The sequence below is a fragment of the Tasmannia lanceolata genome, unplaced genomic scaffold (assembly GCF_043159265.1).
Source record: "Tasmannia lanceolata isolate RefF3 unplaced genomic scaffold, GAP_Taslan_0.1 ptg000015l, whole genome shotgun sequence".
Lineage (NCBI taxonomy): Eukaryota > Viridiplantae > Streptophyta > Magnoliopsida > Canellales > Winteraceae > Tasmannia > Tasmannia lanceolata.
The window spans coordinates 38596104-38622757 of NW_027518692.1; the positions used below are offsets into that span (position 1 = coordinate 38596104).

Consider the following 26654-nt stretch of genomic DNA (forward strand, 5'->3'; position numbering starts at 1 on the left):
GTGAGGTTCCATGGGAGGGGATGAAGGATAAAGGACAGCCATCACTAATTATAAGTTAATGCCCACGTAAAATATGAAACAAATTTGTTAATTGGATCACAGAAATCGATCAATGCAACTCCAGAAAACAAAACATCCTAAATATTGTCCTAAGAGAGCAAAACTCCATCTTGATTGCCATTGATATATAAAGATCCTCATAATACATCACGTGAAAGTTCGTTTAGTTTTTCCCCAAGAGTAATAATATAGCTGAAAAAACTTTAATGTACTGTCCAGGTGAGTTGGAAGATTGAAATGGTTAGAATTGCCCAAAACCACAAGTAAGCAGGATTCCAATTACCATGCTTCTGATACTAGAACAGGAAAAATGCATCAGGCCTGCTAAAGAACTGAAACGGCACAAGAATGTAAAGTTATTCAAAAGATGAGCTTATAAAAAATAAAAATGGCAAGTCCAGATTAATATAGATAAAAGTTACCTTAGATATTGTAATCTTAGATGTCACTAGACAGATCACTGAGAAATCAATATCAGCTACAGCAATGCCATACAATCTTAAGGCCTGTTAGAGTGCAAGAAAAGGTACTCTTGATAACATCTGAAAGTTCGTATGCATATGTACATGGATAATGAAAGAGGGAGAAAGCCTACAAGTATGCATGAATGTCTCCAACATACACAGAGAAGCACCAATGCACAAAGAAACTTGGCATATGTAATACATGAATTAATGGGAATGATTAGACATTTTTAGTTAAGGCTTCACCAAGGTAAACTAGGGATCTCACTCTATTGATTGAACTCCCTCTTGGTACAGAAATCGAAGCACAAATTAGCCCAACCACAAGGTTGCAGTTCCTTCAATCCCCACAAGGTAAGAAAAAAAAAGGAATCTTAAAGCTGGAGGTTGATGGAAGCCAAATATCTTTTTTTTTGGTGGGACGACAACCCAAATTTTATTCATAAATGAGCAAAACATTACAACAGAAATTCTGCATAACCCTTCACCGTGCTAATAGTCTAAAACTTGTGATCCATCACATTTCCAAATTTAGAAATTAAATGAAAGAAGCCTTAAAAGTTGGAAATTCCTATCGAGAAATAAATTGAATGCCAGTCACTGAAATTATGTTCCATATACCAACCTGTAGAATTCCCTAAAAAGGCCTCTCAATCACGTCCTTTATCCCGATTAGTGCTAACTGCGGGAGCAAAGTTGTTGCTACCTCTAGAAACAATATTGTTGCTTCTTGAGGCAACTGGTCCTGACTGGACAACTCTATCAGTTTGCTGCGATGACCGGGATCTAGTTGATTGGGCCTCTCTTATTTGGGATGTCCCACTTCTAGGATCGGGGTACTTAAGATATCATTCAATTTCAAGAGCCTTATGATAGGCATCCTCCATGGTCTCCGGAGAATGGAGTTCGACCTCCCTCTTAATATCGTTCCTCAACCCATGTACGAACTTTCCTACAGTCATGTAAAGTGCTTCAGAGACATCGCATCTCATTGAAAGCTCCTCAAACTGAGACAAGTACTCAGTGACCGTAGAGTGCAACTGCTTCAAACCCAACAACTTCTTCAACAGTTGTTGTTTATAGAAGGTTGGGACGTACTTATCCTTTATCCTAGTCCTCATCTCATCCCACATGGAATTGTATGGTTGTCCTAAATGCACTAAGCTTCTCTGAACATTTCTGCCAATGGCGCTTGGCAGATCCCAATAGCTAGGAAAGAAATTCTAGTGTAAGAGGTCATATGCATGTTAGTGCTAACTGAACTCTCTCCAATAGCTAGACACACTCTTCCAAGTAGTGTAAGAGGTCCTATACCTGCGAGTGGCCCAAAAATCTTAGATATGAAGTCTAAAGACGCAGTGGGTGGAGAAAACTGAAAAAGGATGCAGCTTGTCAAGAGGATGCAATTCTTTCCATTTTAAAAAAAAGGATGCAATTCTTATGAGGATCAGTGAACTAGATGCGAAGGAAGAGAGGGCCCCTCTTGATGGGAGGGTGTCATCAGAGAGCTTCGCTGAAGGAAGTCTACGATAGGAGGATCATCTTGCAGGAAGCGGTGAAATGGCATCCAAGATAGATATCAAAGTGGCAAAAGTAGGGTGATGAGAATATGGCGCACTTCCACAGTATTGCAAATGCAAGGATAATGAATAATATCCAATCCTTAGTAATAAGAGCATTGAAATGATAATCTGAAGGTGATAGCATCTCAGATTGTGAGATCCCCCGCGCAAAAAAAAAAAAAAGACTCCAGACGGGATTGTTTTTTATTCTCTTGCTTTAGCGGCCAATGAGGGGTTAGAGGCCCCCTTTACCGAGAAAGAAGTAAAGAAAGCCCATTTTTCCCTGAGAGGAAGGATGATAAAGCTCCAGGGGGTTCCAATACTCCTCCAGGAGTGTTGGGAAGCGATCAAAGGGAATTTTATGGCTATGTTTGGAGATTTCTTTGAGTGGCTCAGCCTAGATAAGGGGATACCTTCACATTGCTCATCCCAAAGAGGGATGGAAAAGAGTATCAAAATGATTTATTTATTTTTAACTGGTAGAGCATCAGAATGATTTCAAGTCTATTCGTTTTGTTGAAAGCATATATAAGATTCTTGCTAAGGTAATGGCTGACCGCATAAGAGGAGTCTTGGGGTCGCTCATTTCCCAATCTCAAAGTTCCTTTATCAGAGGTAAATAAATTCTGAGTGGGGCCCTAATTGGACATAAGAGCCTTGCTTTCTAACAGAGAAGTGAAAGAAGCAGTGTGGTAAGATGGATATGTAGAAGGGTGGAGTAGAGCTGCTTGGATTACCACATGGAATGGATGGATTTTGGCAGTAGATTGAGTGATTAGATGCGAAGATGTATTTCGTGAGTATGGAGTTCCGTATTGGTTAACAGTTCAAGCATAAATTTTTTAAGACCTCCAAGGGGCAGAAGTAGGTTGATCATAGTTATGGAAACGAGAAACGAAAAAGCGATAGAAAATCATATGAGAAACGCATTGGGAAACACATTAGAAACATCTCAGAAATTACAGATAACGTCAATGAAAACATATGAAAGAGAAGGAAAACATGAATAATATAGTTTTTTTAATGATATGAAATATATTGTTTTGTATATTTAAAATTTGTTAATTTCAAGTTTCTACTTGAATATTTCTTATTTTTATTACAATATATGCTATTGTTTTCCTTTTTAATATCAATTCCTGAATTTTGGTGTGTGTTTTCCACAACGATTTTCCTAAGTTTCACACATATTTCCCACACCTTTCAATATGTTTTCTACATGTCTCCATACATTTCTCACACATTTCAGACATGTTTCACATAAGTTTCTCATATGTTTCCCATGTGTTTTCCATGCATTTTGGAAATGTTTCCGAAACGCGTTTTAGGGGAAATGAGTTTCCCACTGGCCCAAGGAGTTTCCGGCTACCATGAGGTTGATCCTTTATCCCCATTCCTTTTCACCATCATGAATGAGTCCCTTGGGGCTCGAGTGGAAGGTCTTAAAGAAGGATTTAGAGATGGCTCCCCTACCCTAGAGATTTCTTACCTATAATATGCAAATGACACATTGATTTTTAGTTGTGTATAGGAAGAAAAAGTGAACAATCTAATAATTGGGACGCTATGAAGTCGGGTCGGACCAAAGGATGAAGTTCTCCAAGTAATCCATGATGGGAATTCATTTGGGTAATGGGGTGGGTGTTTACTTTGCTTGGATCCTTGGATGTTCTACGGCACCCATTCCCTATTTGGGTCTCCTTGTGCATGCTGGGCTGCTACAAAAGGGTCTTTGGGATCATGTGATTGAGAGAGTGGAGAAGAAGCTTTCATCGTAGAAGAAGTCATTCTTTCTTTAGGTGGGAGGATCACGCTTATAAAAGAAATTCTTGCCACTCTTCCCCTATACTTAATGTCCCTCTTTTCTTGTCCTTTGGGTGTGATTAATAGACTTGAGTAGCTTTTTTTTGAAAGATGAGACAATAAAGAGTAAAAAAATGGACGAGTAGCTACAGAAGAACTTTCTAAGGAATAATGAGGAGATTAGGAATTATCACCTGGTTAGTTGGGGGGAAGTCTGCAAGAATATGCTCGAGGTTGGGCATCTGAAGCCTTAGAGTGGTGAACAAGCTTCTTTTTAACCAAATGGTTGTGGAGGTTTGCGGAAGAGCAAGATGCCAAGATCATCATCTCTCGCAGAAAGTTATAGCTAGTAACACGGCTCTTGCTTCGGTGGGTGGTCTTCCTTGGATGAGTACTAGCTCCGAGGTATCACCGCTTGGAGAGATATCATGAGATCTATGGAATACTTCCAATTGGGTATCCGTTTTACAGTGGACTGTGGATCTCAGATTCACTTCTGGCATGACTTATGGTATGGTGAGAGGCCTCTAATGACGGATTTCTAGCTCTCTTCAGCATTTGAATCGACAGGTGGGTGAGTGCTACTGAGTCATTTAGCCATCACAATAGAAAGTGGTTTGGAGAGTTCAGTTCATGAGGAATTTCTTTGACAGAGTGCTTGATATTGTGCACAATTAAATACCGAGATGCCATTAAAAAAAGACTTAATGCCAAGATTGAATTTAATCTACCCTTAGTAGGGAGATCGCAATCAGATCTTTCTTTTGCCAACTAGCCACGATTGCTTCCCCTATCCAGAGAGGAAGATGTGGTAGCCTCCTGCTCCATACCACACATACGCTTTTTGGCTTGATCACCTATCTGGACAAGATCCTTCGATTGACCATTTGTGAAACCGAACATCAACAATAGATGTGTCATGTGTTGCGTAGAAAAGGAGACAGTGTATCAACTCTTCATTCACTGCACCTTCGCAATGGAGATTTGGGGCTTCATCCGTAGTCTGTTAGGAGCTGTTCGGAGACATTTAAAAAAAAAAAAAAAAAAATTGTTTGGGCCTTCCCAAATCATATTTCGGACCTTGAGAAGGCTTGCGCTTTTGCATCCTACCCTAATAGGTGTAGATTGCTAGTAGGGTGTATCCCTCTTGGCCGTCATATGGATGGATGGATGGATGGTTTGGAAGGAGAGAAGAAGAAGATTTTGAAGTGATCCAGCAGTGAGTCTTGTAGTATCCAGCAACATATTCGGTCTTTTCTGTTTCCTTGGGCAACCATTCTTATGGAGTTCAGAGGTTTCTTAGAATCCTCATTCGCTTTCTGTGGGATGTGATCCAATTTGGTGAGGCCCAAGCTGATCGTTCGATGCTTAAGTGGTTCCCTCTCTAGCAATGGGTTCTCAAAGCTGACCTTTGATGGTTGCATCTTGGGAATGCATTCTGCTGGTCAGCCTGTCTTGATGAGATCCCCACCGTGGATCATATTCATACTAGACAAAAGATTATAGTCAACCATTGTGTCAGGTGCCTTACACGAGTCCATTGAACACTTTCTTCAGTGTATCTATACTCCTGAGTTCTGGTACTTTGTCCTTGGTCACTTTGGAGTTAGTTGGGTTCTCCCTGGTCACGTAGCATATCATATTGAGTTGTGGAGTTTCGCCCCTTGGCCCTCTAGATGTAGGGCTTTGTGAGGCTTATTCATAGCTGCCACTCTTTGACTTCCATCGAAGGAAAGTAACACGAGAGTTTTCGAAGGTACTTCTAGAGGTGTGCAAAGTTTATAGAGATAAATCTTCCCGGTAGTTGTCCGGTGGGCATTTGCCCCTTATATTTTCAGTGGAGTTTTGGTGACAGCCTTCCATAGGCCGTGAGAGGTAATTGGGCTTAGAAACATTCACTTGGAGGGCCCTACACTCAGATGGATCGCTCCATCTATTGAGAGGTTGAAGCTCTTTGATGGTCCGAGTTTCGATAATACAGGTCCAACAGACATTGGGGGTTTGCTGCGAAATGCGGGGGAAGAGGTACTTTGGGCTTTCTCTGGCTCAGTTAGTGATAGGGATGCTTGCGAGGCACAGGTTATGATGTTACCTAGAGATTAGATACACTTCTTAGGATCAAATTCAACACTTGATCATTCACGGAAACTCCCTCAATGTGGTCAGATGGGTGAGAGACGGGATATGACATGTATAGATGGGTGAGAGACGTGATATGACATGTACAGATATCGACTAATATGGAGGCTGAGTCGCTAGTGAGTTCATGCACTAGCTAAGAGAAGCTACTACTATTAGATTATTTACCACCTTGATAGTATATAGTTTGGTGGCAGCTACTCTTTTGATGGTTTTCCTCTGTTTTCTGATACTTCTTCCCCTCTCTTTTCTTGTTTCTCTCATGTTCCTTGGATCTTTGTACTATGCCTTCAAACCAGCTCATCTTTGGGCTTTGCCTTTCTTTATTAATAATATTTGTGATTCACCATTAAAAAAAAGTGGCATAAGTGGCATATTGACCACTAAAACAAACATAATAACTTGTTCCTCTCACAACCTAAAGCACTACATGTGAAGCTTAAGAACCTTATTGCAAAAACTGTCAGCTCTGGTATCTTAGATCCAAAGTGAACCCACCAGTTAGTTACATTAAGCAGTTGACAATTTATTAGAATTTTTTTTTGAATGGTGACATTTTATTAGAATTAGATAACAATAACACATAATGAACTATTCAAAAAAAATAATGAACAAAAAAAAAATCAGATATTATACCAATTTAACCAACAACTAATAGCAAATATGTAAAAGTTGAAAATTTCAAACTAAAATGTAACTGGAGAACTAGTTCCTTGTTTCAATGGCCATGTGGGTGCCATACTCTCCATTGGCCTAGTCATAAAAATCTAGCTGGACATTCGCTAGCGCACGCTGCTTAGTGTCACTACCTAACAGCCTATCCGTACGCTGGAATAGATCATCTTTCACCTCATCCACCTTGAAGTAGCCAGCTGAATATTTGAGATGGGGATTTAGATAGTAGCTACCTGCGTGTAGGGGACAATGCAACTGGTTCGTCCATCTCTCATCAATCTTCCTACAAAATTTTATTTCGTTGCCCCCACAATTAACTTAATCTTCTCCTTAGATGAATCCATCAGCTCAAAAATAAAGCCCATAGCATGCTTCTTCTCTAAATTTACCTCTAAGAACACTAACTAAAAGCATTGTAACCAAAATGCAGTAGGCTATAATCACACGTGCCATCACGCCATCACGCCATCAACCTTCTCGGTGAAAGAACTGGGTGTATAAGCCTCAAAGGAAAATAATCACACCAGAGACTACCTCTGCTTATATAAGTTATGTGGTGTGAGATAGGCAGTGACAAATTTAGTGAGCGGGACAGAGAAGCTTGCAGTTTCTTTGTATGAGATCTCATTAAACTAAGAACCCATGAATGCCCATATATATATATATATATATATACTTCATCACTTGCCTTGCCATCTTAATGGTCTCAACAAGGATCTTGCGCTTAGCGATGCTCTTTAGTATCAAGTCAATGCAATGAGCAACGCAGGGAATCCATCTCTCCCTCTTCTTCATTTACTTATATTTCCCGCACTAACGTAGTTTTGAAACTTCCCCGTGTCGTCATGGACTCCCCCGAGTCGACTCCCTTTTACTTTGGCCGCGTCATTGTCCGAGTCTGCATCTTACCCTACAAAGGCGATAAAAACTCCTTTCACTCTCCCAAGTTGGGACCGCGTCAACCGAGTACGTGAGCGCGCCGTGCCGAGTTGAGTTGGATTTTCTTTCGCCGCGTTTTGACCCACATCCGTGTTTTGAAACACTGGATTATTAGTGATTAACATGCACCACTTTATACGTGTGTATATATGTGTGTGTGTGTGTGTGTGTGTGTGTGTATGTGTGTGTGTGTGTGTGTGTGTATATATATGTGTGTGTGTGTGTATTTCCTAGTTTGAATAGAACAGCTCTTGGAAACTGCAAACAAAAATTTTGATCAACATGACCAAAGAAAGCAGAGAGAAATCATGCAAGATCCTGTCCAGATGCATTAAACTAAAGGTTTTCCATGTCCAAATCCAAGGCAGACTCATAAGCAGCAGAAGATGCAAGAGATACAAAAGTATGAGCTCAGGAAAGCAATGAGCTGAAGGGGCCAAGGTTTCGCGAAGGTCCTCGTAAAAATTACGAAGCAGTTGCCAAAAACTGATAATTAGAATTACAAAATCCATTGAATCTAGAGAGATAAAATCATGAAATTTGAATTCCAAACTGTAATTCTACTAAGAAAAAAGAGCATTTCACTTCCACTCTGCAAGATAAACAATCCAATGATAGGTAAAGTAAAACAACAATAGTGCCATTTCCTTCGAATTAGAAGAAAATGATTATAACAAGAAGCATCAGAAAGTAAGCACAAAACCTTGTTTCTTTCTAATCAAATTATCAGCAGCTAATCTAATCGCCGCCCTTTTCTTTTCTCCTCTTCTTCTTTCTATGCTCCTCGTTTCGATCCACTGACCCATTTTCCACCTCCACCTTCTTCCTTCTCCCTCCCTCCTTTTCTTCATCCAAAACATTTCCCCCTTCTCTCTCTCCTCCCAAATCTCTTCTCTTCTTCTTCCTACTCTTTTGATCATCAAAATTACCACCATCCCCTAAATCGAAATTTCTATCTCGATGAAAGACAAGTGATTTGTCTGCTCTAGGGTTTTTCTCTGCGCCCAGTGATTTGTCTCCCCTAGAGATCGGATTGGAAGAAACTATCGAACCGCTTATCGATTTCATTTTCTGCTTCTTCTCTCCTTCTAGGGCTAGGGTTTATCACCGAGAGAGAGAGAGAGAGAGAGATTTATTTTTTAATTGAAAAAAGGGGTGAATGCCACATAGGATTCGGTGGAAGGGGAGAGTGCCACGTAATCAACCTGACTTATTGCTATTATATAGTAGATAAATCAATATTAAAAGATGGGATTAATACAATATTCAAGTAAGCAGTGATAAATCGACCCCCATATAGGGCAGTGCTGTGTGTGTGAGAGAGAGAGAGAGAGGGAGATTAGGGGGTCAATTTATCAATGCGCTGTTCAATAATAAAAACATGATGGCACACTTTACATCGTACAAAAATATGCACCTACACACTCACATTAAGTCGGGCACTTCTAGCAGTACATTTACAAGTGTTGACTGTTGGTACCTTCTACAGCTTTACAAGTGTTGACTGTTGGCACCTTCTACAGCAACATTCGTGTCAACAATAAATTCAACATGTTGCCTGAATTCAAAAATTAAAAGAAAAAGCAAAGTTTATATGTTGATGTGATAAAATCAGCTGATAATTTGTAGTACGGTGTCATTGAACGCCAGTAAATTTATCTTAGGTTAAGCTTATTTGAAACTTAGAAGAAAAAGCTAGTAGTATAGAAACATATTGTATGCAGGTTTAAAATTTTGGTTTCGGACCTTGAAATTTCAAATTTTCAAAATTTCGATCGAAATCTAGTACAAAACCAGAAACTATTATTTTATTCAATATTAAATTTCAGTGAAATATTAAATTAATATTAAAAAAATAAGATTTTTTGGGTCAAATTTCGGAAAAACCGAATTTTCAATCAAAATAAATCACCGTTTCGGTTTTCATCGATTTCGGTGTCAGTCTCCACCGAAATCAATTTCGGATTTCGGTCAAAATTTAAAACCATGATTGTATGTACACCCTCCGATCCTATCAGAATACTAGTAGTATATATGAAATGCGATTAGGATCTGTGAATTTTAAAACTTGTTTTCTTCTCTATTTTCTTTTTTCTTTTTTTCTCTTCCTCCTCCTATGTTATACCTACATATAGTATTATAAAGTATACAGACTACAGTTTCTAAGAAAGTACTCTCTCATGTCTTATATCAGTAGATTTTTTTATTTTTTCTTTATAAAATATTAGAAATAAGAGATTATAAATTACCAACGCGGAGTTAAATTGCTTTTTATGATTGCTAACAGCACATTAGAGGAAAGAGTGACGTTACTAAAAAAGAGTGTGGATATCAAATCCCTAAATCATTAAATTTTTTGTTTACATAAGAACTTCCTTGTTAGTTTTTGGTCTTTTTATACGAATTGGTTCTTCCAACCTTTGTTTTGGTCTCCACCGATGCACACATTGCTTCTGATAGTACCATTCCCCATTACCATTGGATTTAATCCAACGATTAATGTCTACCTTGGTGTTTACATGATCAGATCCGTTGATTCGATTGGCTTTGAGATAACCGAGATCGGATGAGCCGATCGACCTCTCAAGAAAAAGAGAAACCATTGATTTTTTTATTTTTTATTTTTTTTACAAGATCAACGGTCTTGATCTTACACATGCCCATGTGAGTCGCCTCATGATTTTCTATAAGATCAACGGTCTTGATCTTACACATGCCCAACTGCTGGGCCTCATTGGACTCAAAATACGCCCTTCACCATAAACAGTAAGGGGCCGTTTGGGTACATGAATTTTTTAATCAAGGACTGTAAAAATCCTGGATTTTACATTTAAAACCTTGATTTTATAAGCTAGATTTTACAATCCTCAGAATGATGAAGGTTTTAGTTTTTAAAATCCAGTCTTAAGATAAGATTGAAACAGTAAAAATTAAGTAATCCACCCACTGATAACCGGTTTACGAAGAAAACAACAGACATGCGTCCATACCTTCTGGTGAAGGACATTGGAAGGAAATTATATCAACCGTCCCTTATTTTAATAAGGGCACTCCTCTCCTGCCTTTATACTATTCTAATTACCAGTTAAGGGCTGTTACAATTCCCAAAAAGGTTTCTAACAGCCAATAAAAAAAAAAAGTGCTTAATATAACGATACTTATATTTGCACTACCATGTTTTTACAATTGCACAGACTTACCTCGTCTTTCTTTTTTTTTAATCGGCTTCGGAGAGCTTTTTGGAAAATGCAATAACCTTTGAGAGCTGTTGAGTTAGTGCAATTATCAAAACATGTAGTTCCAAGTGCCAACATCAAGTAGCCCAAATATAATCTCAGTGTCACTATTAAAAAAAGAGGACGGGGGACATTATTTCTGATGCTTTCAATAAATTATAACATCAGTGTCACTATCAAAACAAAGACGGAGGAATCAGAAAAGCTAAAAACAAAGGTGTAATTACCAAACTATTTATCAATTGACAGTCCTTTAGATTTTAAATTTCACCGAAATCCGAGGACCGAAATTTCAGGTTTCGGTTGAGACCGAAACCGAAAATGGGTAAAGTCGGAAATTTCTTCATTTCCCCAGAAATTTTGGGCCTAAATTTATGGAATATCTCCAAAAAATCAGAATTTTATTCATTATTTAATATTATCCCAAAATTTCAGCCAAAATTAGAGAAATTTTGGCCTACGGAGATTTGGTCAAAATTGGGGAAATTTTGGCTGAAATTTCAGTTTCGGTGAGGAAACGCATTCCGAAACCGAAATTTAAAACCTTGCTCCTTTTCATAGTTTTAAATTTCAGACGAAAACTATCTCACTGAATCAGAAAAAAACAGCATTTTTGCCGAAATTTCATTTTTCACTCTTACTTACAAAATTCCCACCAAAATGTTACATATTTCTACCGAAATTTTAAAAATTACCAATGAAATTTAAAGATTTCCACCAAAATCTCCGAATTTTCGGTGGAAATTTTTATCAACGTTTCACATGATTTCGGCCGAAATTTCCACCGAAACCAAAATATTTCATTTTCGGTGTTGGTCGAAACTGGCACCGAAACCGATATTTAAATCCTTGCTCCTTTCAAGGGTTAGCAAAACAAAATTAACATAGTAGAATCTATAGATGGAAAGATTATGTTATGCACAATCTTTTTCTAATGTTTTCAATAAATTGTCAAATAACTTAAACCTCTAAAAACAATAAAAATCTAAATAAAACTAAGTGTTTACAATATCATACCTCTTAAATGCCCTTCTCAAGCATAGCTCGGACTCTGGTTGGAAGACCATAAAGCCTAATGAATCCAGCAGCATCGGCCTGGTTATAAATCTGCCCACTCTCAAACGACGAGATGTCTTCCCTATACAAGCTGTAAGGGCTTTTTCGGCCCACAACAGAGACCGACCCTTTGTATAGTTTTAGGGTCACCGACCCCGCTGTGGTCTCTGTAATCTTCTCCATGAATGCGTCCATGGACTCGCGGAGAGGATCAAACCATCGGCCCGCATAAACCAGTTCAGCGTATTTTAGAGCCAAAGAGTCTTTGACTTGCATTGTTTCCCGGTCGAGTGTTAATGACTCAAGTTCACGGGCGGCGGTGAAAAGTATGGTCCCGCCGGGAGTTTCGTAGACTCCGCGGCTTTTCATTCCAACGAGACGGTTTTCAACCATGTCAACACGGCCAATTCCGTGTTTCCCTCCAATTTCATTGAGCTCTGAGAGGAGCAATGCCGGAGAGAGCTCCTTCCCATTGACTGATATAGGGAGTCCTGATACTATTCCAATTTCTATGTATCTGCATGAAAAAAAAAACAGTTTAAAAACAAGATTAAGAATGAAAAAACCCAACAAGGTGACAATACTGTTACTGAGTTACCGACCGACAGCATTAGAAAAGGAAGGTAAAAAAAATCAGCACTCGCTTAAGTTGGTTGGTACCGAATGTTAAATTTTGTTGATGTATACAAATAAAAAAAGAAAAGAAAACGGTATTGTCACCCACTTGGTGTGATACTTCCCATCAATCTTTTTAATTAGAAAATTGTCATGAATTATATCAAATCGAAAAAAATTCTAAACAAATGCAATTGTTTGTAAACCATGAATTTTTATTTTTATTTTAATTATAAATTTTGTTTCCAAGTGTTGAGAGAGGGGGAGGGTGCGAGGGAGAATTATAGATTTGAGACGGCACCTATGAGTAGAGGGCAAGACGTGGCTTAAAAAATAGATTCAATCAAATTTTGAGTGGAGTTCTTTGTTTCATTGTTTTTCGGGCTTTTCTCACCCTCTACTCATATGTGCCCTCTCAAATCTCTCCTCCCACCCGCCCTCTAACCCCCCACTCTCACGACTCGAGAAACTAAATTTATCATGAAAAACAATTCATGGTTGCCAAACACTGCCAAAGAGTTGGGTCTTAATCTGACAAGACGAGTCCGAGGCAATACCAGCTTCCAAGGAGATATCCACATTATTTTAGAAATTATAACCACAAGAAAGTCTGCATGGAAATAGTTTTCAAGCGCAATTGACGGCAGCTCATGAATAACCGTACTAGCTGTGTCTTTGCTCCAAGTGCAAATATCCCAACATAATTTGATTCAAGAACTAAACAGGAAGAAGTTCTTACTTGTTTTGGAAATAAAACAGTCCCTCATACTGAAGCTACTCAAGCAAACAACACGCAAAAATGGATTTTACTTCTAGATTTTGCAAATTAAGACTCTTGAAAAGGAAACTGAACCATTGAAATGTTTGATAGCATTTTGTAAATGGGGACTAGTTCAGTGACCCACTCTGGACTATGTAAAACTCATCCAGAACGAGCTGTCATAATAAAGATCTAATAGCCAATGAAAGAAATTTAAGGTTTAAATGAAATGAGGTCACTTACTCTGGTTGATCAGGAGCTTCTTCCGGGTCAACAGTCATCATGTACATATCCTTGTTAGGCTCTTTTGCAGGGTCTTCCAAAATGTCTCCCTTCAATGTCACATATGAAATAAAAACAATAATAAGTTTATTCTCCTTGCATGAAAATTCAAAAATTTTGTGCCCCCTGTGTGCCCATTTATTTCTGAATCTAGCAGGTTACATATGATCCATTTTTCTTCTTTAATTGATAATGAGGACATCCACTAATCAATCACAGTCTCTTCCTCACAGGATCAAATTATAAACTATAATAAAATGCCAGGGTAAAGAAAATTTCAACGTAGTCTCTAAGGTGAATGATTTCAAATTCAATAAAACAGTTACACAGGTTTGTTCTATGAATATGTGGACACCAAGGTTTTAAATTTTGCTGTCGGTGTCAGTTTCGGCCACCACTGAATTCGAAATATTTCGGTTTAGGTGGAAATTCAGTTAAAAAATTTCAGTATTTTTAAAATTTTGATGGAAATCTTTAAAATATCGGTGGAAATCTTGTAAATAAGCTTGAAAACGGAATTCCAGAATTTCACCGAAATTTCACGGCAAAATCTTGTAAAATTTGAATTCTGTGTGAATTTCGTGTCGGCTTCACCTTTGTCCTTTCGGACGAAATTTTAAACCATGGTGCAGACAAGTGGACACATAATACAAAACTAACAAGCCATAACAATGCCAGAGAGATGGGATACCGAAGACGTGTTTACATCATAAAAAAGTAATTCTACGTCAGTATCATCTAGTGTATATTTATAGAAAAGCAACGACCTATTAGAAATTTATAATTACCTCATGGCTAAGGTGCCATAAATTCCGGTCTCTGCTGTAGATAGATTTCTTTGTGACTGGAACAGGGACATTGTGTTTCTTTGCATATTCAATGGCATCCTCCCGCCCTTTAATCTCCCACTCCCTCCATGGAGCCACAACATTGAGTTCAGGATTCAAAGCGAAGAAAGTCAGCTCAAACCGGACCTACAGAGAAACATTGTTGACACGAGAGGTTTAAAAGAAGAGGAAGTCTAAACTGAAGGGCGCCCGTGCATAAATAGATGAAACGGCACCCCATTGGTTGAAAGTTGCCATCATTTAATGCCTTTGACTTTTACATTTTTAGTGTTATCATAAATGCGCTTTGGTGAATTTCAACCAGTGTGGGCGCCCTTTCACCAAATTTACGCAAGGGAGCCCTTCAGTTTAGATTACCTCTTAAAAGAAATACAAAAGCGGATGTAATTCCTTGAGAGTAAATGCAAAAAACCTGATCATTTCCCTTTCCTGTGCACCCATGGGCAACTGCATCTGCTCCAACTTCTTTGGCAACGTCAACCATGGCCTGTGATTTAAAGGATATAATAGAAATATGTCATTTCTTTTATTGGTATAAAAGCAAAACAGCATTAGGAAAGAGTAAAGACAACCATAAGATAGTACATTCCACAAGGAAATAGGGTTGAGGCAAAATCGTGGCAAATTACGGCAAGTCATGGTACCATTGAGCAAGCACCGTGACTTCTAATGACTCTGCAACATAGTTACCGGAAACTTCCTAGTTGGATGGGAAGATCGCTTTGCCGGAAACTCGTTTCGGAAGCTAAGCTCTTCTCGCTTCCCAAATTTAGGGGAAGCACGCTTTCCAGTCGCTTCCTACGTGTTTCCTCTTAATTAAGAGTACACTTCCTATTTGGTGCTTTTTTTTTCCTTCCTAAAAGAGTATTTTCTCCTTCTGAAAAAGATGATATATCACCAACACAATTATCGGCTGGTGGGCCCCACGCTGAATAGGAAGGGGAAAGGGAAGGAATACATTCACTCCCTTTTCTTCCATGAGCCACCCGCTTCTAAGTGGAAAAAGAGTAGTCACAAAATGCACAGAAGTGGGTGTCCTATTGAAGTTTAAAGGGGCAAATATATCACTTCACTGGTATTCACAGAACCTCAACCTCTGGAAGAACTGCATTACATCAGACTCTCCTTCCCCAAAAATCCAAGGAATATTTGTGCATCACTAAGCCCCAATTGTTGAGCAATACTCCTCTTCATAGGGTTTGCTCTTCCTAGGCCTTCCCAATTGTCCAAGGATGAATCGCTCACTTAGTGCCCGAGGTACTACCACATAGGCAGTAGAGAATCTATCCCAGGCTTTTCCTTTTCTTTACTTACAAACAAGGTTTTAAATTTCAGTTTTGGTTTCAATTTCGGACACTATCGAAATGGAAACGTTTCGGTTTCGGTGGAAATCCTGTAAAATCAAGGAATTTAAAGATGAAACTTCAGGGAAGGCTAGAATAATCACAAATACATACTTAGAAATCATCATATAAGCAAGACAACCATCCATAATGGTTTAAAGACATCAAACACCTAATGACATGCATTGTCGCACATGTCAGACAATTTAGTACGTGCCAAATTTGACATTTAATTCATATAAATATTTATAAATAATGCATGCACCACTTCTTGAATTCTCTTCGTATAAATATAATTATATAATACATCTAATATAGCATACGACAATTACTATGCATTTCGGTCATTTCGGTTTCGGTTTCGGTGGGGGGATGGAAATGGAAACATTTCGGTCATTTCGTGTCGGTTTCGGTGGAAATTTAAAACCATGCTTACAAATGGCAATGGTACTTTAAGTTCAAACCCAAGAGCAAGTTTGGAAACAAATCCCAGTGAGTACCAGCCACACAAAAATGTACAAGAATCCACTCAATGAAGAACACCAATCCATCGAGAAGTACAAAAAATGGACAGATAATCATCAGCAAGTTCCATCTCTAACGCAAACTGTAATTATTTATGCTTCAGAATGATCAAGCCAGATGAAAAGAATAAGAACATGTTAGGAAATTCATATTCATCTAATCGATTGCCACGGAATGTTGACCCCACCCCAGTGTGACTTTATTTGCATAGGAACATTATCAGCCATGCTCATCATCGTCCAAAAACATTGTACACATAAAACGAAAAGAAGACAGCCTCATCTGGATAAGACATATTACCTTAGCAATAACTGGCCGCGCCATTGATGTCCCCAGCAAATACTTACGTTCATAGATAGCACCAGCTCTCAAGCAAGGGAATATGTAATCTTTCACGAATTCCTCCTTCAAATCTTTTATTATTAATTGACTCGCACCGCTAGCTTTGGCCTTTCTTTCCAAGCCATCCATTTCCGTGATACCCTTCAAAATAATATTAAATACACAAGGAATTAGTACATATATGGTAGAAAGGTGACTCAAAGAGGGGGGGGGATGATTTCAACATGAAATGCAAGGAGAATGGACTTTAAGAGACATCAAGCAGTGTGAAACAAGAGTTGAAATATAAATGCAGAGGAAAGGAGGAGCGCTCAAATGGGATATCACAAGAGAGAAAGATATAAAAAGAGAATTTGATAAATAAAAAAAGATCTGCATGTACAAGCTCATTCGATAAATTAAAGCCTTCACCATCTAGAATACCTTGTATGAGAATGCAACGTATCATCTCAGAAGAATCAAAGAATAAAAACCAACTTTAAAGTAGAAGACACGGATGATAATTAGCTCAGAGTGAAATATCATTTTCAAACTTATCACTGACTTACCTGACCAACATCTGCAGTGAAGCAAACAACATCACAGCCATAATTCTCCCTGCAATGAAAAGTTATAAAGGATGAGAGTGATGTAAATCTTGTTATTATGAATAGACTTGTCAATTTTAAAAAAATAATAATAATAAAGGATGAGAATGATGGGAGAATAACTAATTCCAACGGAATGAAAAAATATGTACCAATCCATTAGAAAGAGGTAGTCATGTGGAACAAAACTGGCAAACAGATCATCTCAAAACACGTACACCATGTATAACATTTTATTTTTCTGAAACAAATAATTGCGTTGCAATAGTAAAATTCAGATTACAAAAAGGATGAGTTGTACTAATAAAAATTACACATAAAACACAAAACAAAAAAGGAAAAGAATTACTCTAGGGAAAATACATTGCCAGTAATAACGTCACTTCGATCTGCTCCTTGCTTAGCCAAGACATCTGCTTCCGAGTTGGCCAACCTTCACTGATGTTGTAGTCTTGTAGATATAGATTGATTAGTTTACACAGAGCTGAAATTTCCAATAGGATAGATGCCGGGTTTCCTCAGTCCCAATGTGGGCCCAAGAAATAACCACTTTTGGGTCCCCTTCGAAGATACAAAGTACCCGCAAAACAGTCCCTAAAGATGCAAAGACCAGCATGTAGCATCCTGGCTTCCGCCTTGTTAGAGCAATTACACCACATGGACTGGAGCAGCACTTAAGAGTTCTTCCTTCAAGATCCCTAAAGATTCCCCCAAAACCTACTGGACCTGGGTTCCCTCTAGAACTACCATCAAGATTTACTATTATTACATTGCTTAGAGACAGGCACCATCACATAAAATCACATGTTTGAGTTTACGACAATAGTCCATACCATAGAAACTCATCCAATAAGTCTCATGACTGGTTTAAGTCTATTAAACCAGGACAGGTACAAGAAAGTAGGGATTAGAAGGTATGAAATGTCTGATGAAAGAACACATTGCCCGAATGCCCGATGAAAAGAGAAGGGTAAAATATATTGCCATCACATAATTTGTAAGAATAATATCCCTACATTTATGCTTGATATAATGAAAATGGAACATTTAAGACTACTAAAATCCATGTCTTTGACATTACTACAAAACTATTTTCTTTTCAAGGATTTTATTAACCTTTTTGGATCAAAGGTACATGAAACAAAATAAAACCATGCATCATACAACGCATACCTTAGCCAAGGGACAATAACTGAGGTGTCTAAGCCACCACTGTAAGCTAGAACAACTTTATTTAACTTCCCACGCAGTCCACCACTTAAAGACCCAGATACATCACTCTCCTTTTTACCAGCCAGTACACCCTGAATGACTGTATTTAATAACAAACAAGTTAGAGCTGAATGTTGAACAAAAGTTTACAACAAAATGTCATATATTTTGCACAGTAGAAGAATATGCCATTTGGGTGCATAGCTACAGAATTCAGTGAAGTTTTGAAGTTTAATAATTTGTATATTTTTCAAGATTTCGCAAATAATGTCATTACAACAAAATTTTCAAATAATTGGTGATAAATTCAAATAATTTCACAATATTCAATTATGATTCACGCAAAAAAGTGACTTGGAAAAGTCATAGAAAATGTTTAAAAATGCGCATTCAAGTTAAAAAATAAAAGTAATATACTACATAACATATTACATTATTCAGGCACATATACTCATAAGGAAGAGAAAACTGAAATTAGACATAGCATAACAAGGTTGTAAACAAAGTTATGTGATTATTAAACAAAGCCATAAATTCTTCTTCTTCAAAGTTACGTGAGTACTTAACCACTTAAGTGTTAAACAAAGCCACAAACCTTTCTTCAAAAGTATTAAACATGATATGTAGTATAGTGCCATGATATGCAGTATTGCAGTTACAAAGTTACTACAAAGTGACACCATTCACTACTACAAAGTTACAAAGTTACTAAGATATTATGGTGGCCCTACCCTATGCATGGTTTGGGTAAAGATGCAGGCCCCATCTATAAAACATGAGGTGTAAAAGAAAAAGGGAGTTTCTGGAAAAATGAAAGGAAGAGAAGCTCGAAACATTTAATCGTTTGGTTTATGGAAAAACCGAATTAATAGGAAGGAGATAGCAAAAGAGAAAAAGAGAAAATATCTGGAAGAACGATACGGAGGAAAGGAAATAGAGAAAGAGAAGAAAGAGGGAGGAGAAGGAAGATAGAAAATGGAGTAATAAGGAGGAAGAAGAGGAGATAAGAACTTAAGAAGATGGCCACCTTGTGGCTGCCAAGGGGAAGAGGAGAAACTCCAATTTTCAAAACTCCTATGGGGCTTCCTACTTTAGGTCTTTTATATGGAGGCTAAGGTATTTTTTTGCCAAGGTTTGTACTTACTAAAAATAGCAAGTCTGTGCTTACTAAAAAATAGTACGGCCGTATTTACTAAAACTAGTAAGTTTGTACTTACTAAAAATAGAAAGTAATTTTGAATTAATGATGTCTTTGGGCCTAGATAATGGTTAGTGGTGGGCCGTAAACTGATGTGGACATCCCCCCATATTTAGGCTAAATAAATATCACTAAATCAAAAAAATAATCTTACATAAAAGAATAACACATGTCCAATATTATACAACTGAATCTAATGACTAAGACTGTTGAATCATGGAAACCAACATAATGTACATATACAACTAGATATTTGGGGGTCAAAATCAAGAGAGGATACTTATCCATACGTATGGATTTAACGAGACAGAAATGTTACCAATGTTGTGTAATGGAAAAAACTTATATGAGTCGGAGAAATGGCTAGGAAGAGTAAAGGATAGTTGAAAACAAAACAGACTTCGAATACATTTAGCCAAGTAGTATTGGATGAAAGTACACAAACATAAAATACATTACAAATCTACCTATCAAAGAAAATAATTACTGATAGCTGCGGCATCACTGATAAATTACCAGAGTAGTCGTAGATGAAGTATGCCAAACAAGAAGTGTTGAGGATCTCCAAATGCATAGATAATCCTTAATTATGTACTATATCCCTTTTTTATTGATAAGAAGAACACTACAGGTGATCATTTAGTCGCAATACCTCGATTGTGCAAAACTTGAGTAACGCGTGGTGTGTGATGAACCATCAAGTCACCATGGAGCCCACTTGATTTCGCCCCAAGCTAATAAAAATCAAGAACTACCAACCCATTAAAATAAACAAATACATAAAAAAGAAAAAAAAAACATTCAACAGTTTCCTACCTCTAAGAACGATGAAAATTTCCTTTGACAGCAAAGCTTATCACGATATAAGATCGGTTCTGCAACATTGACACAGCATAACCTCAAAATTACTATAAAAAATACAAATTCAGCTTCAAAAACCTAAATTCCTATTGTTGGGGTCAAAAATCAAGCACCAACTAGCAAGAGCAGCGTGGCCCCTGAGCCCACAAAAGCGTTGAAGCCACGTGGCGGGATACCTCACTTCCCAGCATGATTATCCTTGCAGGCCAGCGCAAGAATCTTCTCGAGCACGATACCGCCAAAGGCCACACGCCTCCCCACCAGCCAATCAAGAGCCACCAACGAACCTAGGGAAGAAGCAGCAACGGTGCCAACCATGGTACCTCCTTGGAACAGCCTGTCTATCGTCAGAGCCACCCTGAAAAGGCTGAGTAGAGCGGCGCACTGGCAAAGGCACCAACGCCAGCCCTAGCCAAGATCACACGGCAACCCCACATCCCAAGGGGACTCCACCTAGGAATCTTTCTGTCATTTATGTCTAGTCCTACCGTCGTTGAGATTGAAGGAGGGACCTCCGCTGATAGTACCAATTGAGATGAGGGCCACTCTACCCAAGGGTGAATGTATCGAAAAAGAGGAAACCCACAATCAGCAAGAGGGAAAAAAGAGAGAAAAGAAGGGCCAAGGTACGCCTAAGTTCTTGTTGTGGGCTTAGTTCCATCTGTTACCTCCAAAACGTGTTGAAGGGTTCCCCGGAGTTCCCAAACTTCAGGTGGCCTTAACCCTTTGTCTTTGAGCATAGGTTCCCCCCTCTTACAGAACTTCTGAACCTAGGAGCAACTCGAGGAAGGACTCGTTTGAGCACTCAGGCAGATTTGGATCGTAACAGATTTCCGCCCACTGTGGGGTCGAAACATCCTCACCTAAAGGAGCTAGGCCATCAGCAAGATCCTAAGCGTTATGGCCACCAAGAGTATTCGAAGTGCCACGGCCACACAAAATGCAGCTTCGGCCCCAAAATGCTAGCCATGAGCCACCTCTAGCGGAGGACCCAACACACGGGCCACCCTCACTAGCTCAACTGCCACCAACAGATGTGCTCTCAGTACCACAACCATCACCAACCGCTCCTACAAGCAAATATAGTCACTATGTCAACCAAGTCGCAAACCTGGCCGACCTGCTTCGAAGATAAGATACACAGTGCACGCGATGGGGGACCATACAAGATGATATGAAGAATCAAAGAGTTTAAGAAGATGGGGGCCCATTATTAATATTAAAAGAGTTTTATTTAGTTTTTAGAGTGTAATTTGAGTCTTTTTAGGTCATGGGAGGGTATTGGTGTCTTTTTACATCAAAATAGCTTAAGTTATTTACGTTATGTATGTTTTAAAGAGGCCCCACATGTGTATTATGGGATTTTTAAGTAGGAAGCAAGAGGGTATTTTGGTCCAAAAGTATTGGTTTTTTCTTTAGGGTCTCAGAACTTTCTAGTTCTCTTCTTTCTTCTTATATGTTGTAAGCCTTAGGGCACTTTTCAAGAATGCTTTTTTATGCTATGGATGAATGAATGAAAAAGATTGTTCTTTGATAGTTTGCAAAATTGTGGGTGTGAAGCCTTCATTCTCAATGGTGCAATGCTTTGAAAACCCTTGGTGCGATGCCTTGGGTTTTGGTTAATGAGATTCCAACTTTTCTATTTCTCTTTCATGTCTTTTTCCTTTTTTTCTTTGTCTTTTCCCATAAATCACCTTCCCTCTCTTCCCTCCCATAAATCAGTCATTTCTTCATCAATTTCTGCAAATCAATCCCAATCAGACAATCCAACGGTTTGATCAAGGCCAGTCTTTAGGGTTTGTTGCTTCTTATAGGTTGTTTTCACATATTCATAATCCGGAGTAATCGAACAGCTGGAACTAACCCCGAAATCAGATCTGGACCATTGGTTTACCAAAATTTGCAAATTCTGTATTTTCACCCAGATTTAGGATCGGATGACCAGATTTGCACCAAAATTGGATATATTCAATCTCATAATATCCTCTACCAACCATTCAAAAAAGTATCCTCTAGCATATCTCCAAGAATCAAGACGATCCAACGGTCGGATTGTTCCGTACAACCCCTTTTTCTATCTGCTTGTTAGATTTTTTGCAGAAATTTAGATCCCTCCTATTGCAAATATTTCATAATAATCCTCCCACAGATTCGTCCTGCGTCAATTTTGGGATCAAAGCCAAATATTATTTCAACCTTCAGTCGTCCTACATCAGCAGGGGCTAGGCCAGTACCCCCGACACATCCAAAAGCCAAGCGGCGTGCCCGGCCAGAAACAAGGGGTCCTCGGTGTCTGCACCTCGCCCAGTGATACCTAGCAGGAGGATCAAGCTCGCGGAGTTGAACCAGGAGCCTCTGAACCACCAGCAGAGTAATGGCCAGGTTTACCCAGAAGAGCAGCCTCCTCCCCATCTCAACCTTCGCCAAGAAATAGTGAAATACAACAGATGATTGGTGAAGCACTGAAGGGGGGAGGACAGCCCAAAGAAGTAGAAGATGATGAAGAGCACCCCTTCTCACAGGAGATTCTAAAAGAGCCAATTACCGAGAACTTCCGGCTCCCCCCACTTGATCCCTACGACGGCACCACTGATCCAGTGGAGGATATCCGATTCTTCAAAACAGCCATGCTACTCCACAGCGTAACGAACGCCATGTTGTGCCGAGCGTTCCCTGCCACCTTCAGAAAGGCCGCACACACATGGTTCTCCAAGCTTCACCCTAAATCTATCAGAACTTCCGCCAACTCAGGCGTGAGTTTGTGACGCTTAACCAACAGTCGGCCCCGTAAAAAGTTGTATGACGTCCTATTGACCATAAAGCAATAGACGGGCGAGAAACTGAGAGAATAGGTCACCCGCTTCAACGTTGAAGCCGCAGAGGTACAAGAACTAGATGACTCGCACATAAAGATCACTGATAAGCCACTCTTTCAGTGGCAGAGGAAGATGAAGACTAACGGCATTCAACGGGATCTGAACAAATACTGCCGGTTCCATTGAGATCACAGCCATGACACTAAGGAGTGTCGGAATATGAAGGAAGAGATTGAGTCTTTGATCCGCCAAGGTCACCTGCGTGGTTGTCAACCCGTGCCTCGACTCATGAATCAATTTCTTAATTTTATGACTCATGACTCGACTCGGGACTCGAAAGAGTTTTTGACAATAACAGAAATTTAGTTGAAAAAATATAATTATAAATCAAAAGATGAAGCATGTAAAAAATATAACCCAATAGCACATAGATAAAGCACTAAGCTAAAAATATAATAAACTATATGCTTGTAACTTGAATGCACAAAAATAATTAAGTTTTGGTTGGAACTTATTCATGGGTGAAAACCCTTCCTTGCTTTAGATTTGTATTCGCCCATGATTTATGTTATGGTTGGGAGAATATTTGTGGTGTTTCAGGCCAAGAACCCAAGATTGTCCAAGACTGTAAGCCTCCCGCACATGGTTTTTTGAAGCTAAACTTTGACGGGTCAAACATAGGGAACCCTGGTCCTGCCTGAATTGGGGGAGTCTTGAGGGATGAATTTGGAGCTATGAAATGGGTTTTTGCGGATCCCATTAGAGTCGCGGACGCTAATGAAGATGAAGTTCGTGCTATCTACAAAAGAATAAGGTATCACGAGAATGAAGATTTGAATAAGGTAGTGGTGGAAGAGACTCGCTCAATGTGATAAGGTGGCATAGTGGCTCTCATTCCTTCCCTTGAAGATTTGCCTCTTTCTTCGGTGAGATCCAAGACAGGGTGGGAGATGCATTGATTTCTTTTCATCATGTTAGGCAGTCAGTTAATAGTGTGGCGGACCATTTAGCTAGAGATGGTTCTCTAAGGAGAGAGCTGAGCTATTTGACTTCGTTCCTTCTTGACCCTTCCAGTGGGGCTTGTTCTTATCTTTCTTTTTCTTTTTCTTTTTTTTTTTTATATCTCGGTGTTTTTTTCCGCATTTAATGTAATTGCATGCCATTAAAAAATAATAATAATTAAGTTCTAAGTTCCAACTTCCAGGTTTTCAACCACCAAAACAAGAAAGCCTAGGCCTAGCAACTCGACTTGACTCGTAAGAGTCTTATTTTTTTGACTCGACTCGCAGCGACTCGTAAGAGTCACCACAACTCGTAAGAGTCTTCAATAGAGGCGAGTCGCCCATGCGACTGGCGACTCGAATCAAGAGCCCAAGGACTCGACTCGACTCAAGAGTTGACTCGTACAACTCGTAAGAGTTTGACAACTATGCATGTGCCAATAAATAGATGATAGCCTTCGAGTCGAGGAGCTCCCCTCGAAGAGAGCCGAGAAGCTCTCCAGAGCACCGAGGAGAGGGGCAACCACAAAGGTCCCCGACCAAACGAAGCCCGAACCAAATGAGCGATCACGACCAGCCAGCAGCAACCTGCATCATCCGATGAATAATAAGTCAAAATAAGTGTAGTTCCCCACTTTTTGGATTTTAAGTTAAATGAAATATTCTGCATTTCATGTTTTTTGTTTCCTACTCTATGGCATATTGGCCCAAACTTTCCTATCATGCGTCCACTAGAAAAGACCTGGGCCAGTCCCTAGACTAAAGTCCCACGAGGCACTAAAAGACCTGGGCCAGTCCCTAGACTAAAGTCCCACGAGGCACTAAAAGACCTAGACCAGTCCTTAGTCTAAAGTCCCATTAGGCACCAAAAGACCTAGGCCAGTCCCCATGATAAAGACCCACACAAGGCAGCAAAAGACCTAGGCCCGTCCTTAGGCTAAAGCCCCACAAGGCAGCAAAAGACCTAGGCCAGTCCCCAGGCTAAAGTCCTACAAGGCACCAAAAGACCTGGGCCAGTCCCTAGGCTAAAGACCCACGTGGCACAAAAAAGACCTAGGCCAATCTTAGGCACAAAGGGCCGAGAATCTGAAAGCTTGGTGATAGCAAGACAGCCAAGAATATCTCAGGGGCTTAAGCAAAACATGCAAAGCACAAAAAAAGAGAAAGGTGAAGACCCGAAGTACAGAAAAGAAAAGAATCTTTCATTAAATACTCAAGCAGAAAAGCAAAACATGCAAAGCACCTCCTTGGAACAGCCCGTCTATGGTCAGAGCAACCCTGAATAGACTGAGCAGACCAGCGGCACCAGCAAAGGCACCAATGCTAGCCCTCCTCGAGATCACACGGCATCCCCACATCCTAAGGGGACTCCACCTATAAAAAAGGGAAACCCACACTCATCATGAGGAGGAAAAAAGAGAGAAAAGAAGATCAAAAGTACGCCTAACCCGGAGTTCCCAAACTCCAGGTGGCCTTAACCTTTTTTAGCACATTTCCCCCCCTCCTTCTGAACCCAGGAGCACCTCGAGGAAGGACCCGTTCGAGCACTCAGCCGGATTTAGACCGCAAAACCTATCAACGTTCTCCACTTATGCCCCTCTTTGCTCTTCTTTTCATCTCAATTTACAAGATCTTTAAAGAGGAAATAAATATGTTTCCAAAATCCATTCATAAATGCGCTTTATATATCAAGAAAAAAAAAATTCCTCTCCGAATCGATGAACAAAAATTAAAAAATCCAAGCATGCCACTTCAAATGGCACCTATAAAAAATCAATTTTTTTTACAGAGCATAATCTCAAAATTACTATAAAAAACACAAATAAACATCAAAAACCTAAATTCTTCTAAATGTTGTCCATTTATGCCCCTCTTAGCTCTTCTTTTCAGCTCAATTTATAAGATCATTCAGTCATATACAGAGGAAATAGATATGTTTCCAAGAATCAATTCATAAACACGCTTTATTTGTCAAGAAAAAACAAGCCCTCTTCGAATCGATGAACAAAAATTTTAAAAAAAAAAAAAAAAAATCCAAGCACGCCACTTCAAATGGCACCTATTAAAAAACAAAATCAAATCGCTGCAAACAACACGAGTGATATCATAAAAAAAAACTCCGAAGATTGAAGAGAGAAAGAGCGAGAGAGATATAAGGTTTCATGGGGAAAAGAGGAATAAAAACAGACCTGGCTTTTTGGCCCCGTCAAAGGAGAGGTTGGCGGGAGAACAGGACGCAATGTGTTGTGACTGAGCCATGCTTGCAATACTCAGATGAGAGAGAGAGAGAGAGAGAGAGAGAGAGAGAGAGAGGGGTCTAGGGTTTCTGA

The 26654-nt window shown here is 39.2% G+C and overlaps 1 protein-coding gene across 9 annotated transcripts; it reads right to left on the reverse strand.

The window, feature by feature from the left end:
* Positions 1-154: 154 nt before the first annotated feature.
* On the reverse strand, positions 155-26654 carry LOC143847135 (argininosuccinate synthase, chloroplastic-like). 9 transcript variants are annotated; one of them, XR_013234949.1, is made up of 15 exons: positions 26514-26621; positions 25568-25698; positions 20463-20521; positions 20299-20380; positions 18410-18548; positions 17198-17246; positions 16608-16790; positions 14852-14926; positions 14380-14565; positions 13553-13641; positions 11896-12451; positions 10843-10907; positions 9072-9159; positions 483-566; positions 155-392 (listed from the first exon to the last, which is right to left on the reverse strand). XR_013234949.1 is itself a non-coding variant. In XM_077355826.1 (11 exons), exons 2-11 carry the CDS (start codon positions 25680-25682, stop codon positions 11899-11901), a joined length of 1530 nt encoding a protein of 509 aa, XP_077211941.1. In that variant the 5' UTR covers positions 25683-25698; positions 26514-26621; the 3' UTR covers positions 11754-11898. The 9 variants fall into 9 exon arrangements, 6 of the variants coding, with proteins under 6 accessions (XP_077211941.1, XP_077211943.1, XP_077211946.1 ...); XR_013234950.1 differs by lacking the exon at positions 10843-10907 and having other exon boundaries at positions 9072-9156; XR_013234948.1 differs by lacking the exon at positions 10843-10907.

Excerpts from the sequence above, each read along its gene's own strand:
- LOC143847135 (XM_077355826.1), bottom strand. The coding sequence starts at position 25,682 with ATGTGGGGATGCCGTGTGATCTCGAGGAGGGCTAGCATTGGTGCCTTT. Across the intron at positions 20,381-20,462 it reads AATTTTCATCGTTCTTAGAG|CTTGGGGCGAAATCAAGTGG; the intron begins GTAGGAAACTGT and ends GATTTTTATTAG. Across the intron at positions 17,247-18,409 it reads GTTATTGTCCCTTGGCTAAG|GGAGAATTATGGCTGTGATG; the intron begins GTATGCGTTGTA and ends TTTTCATTGCAG.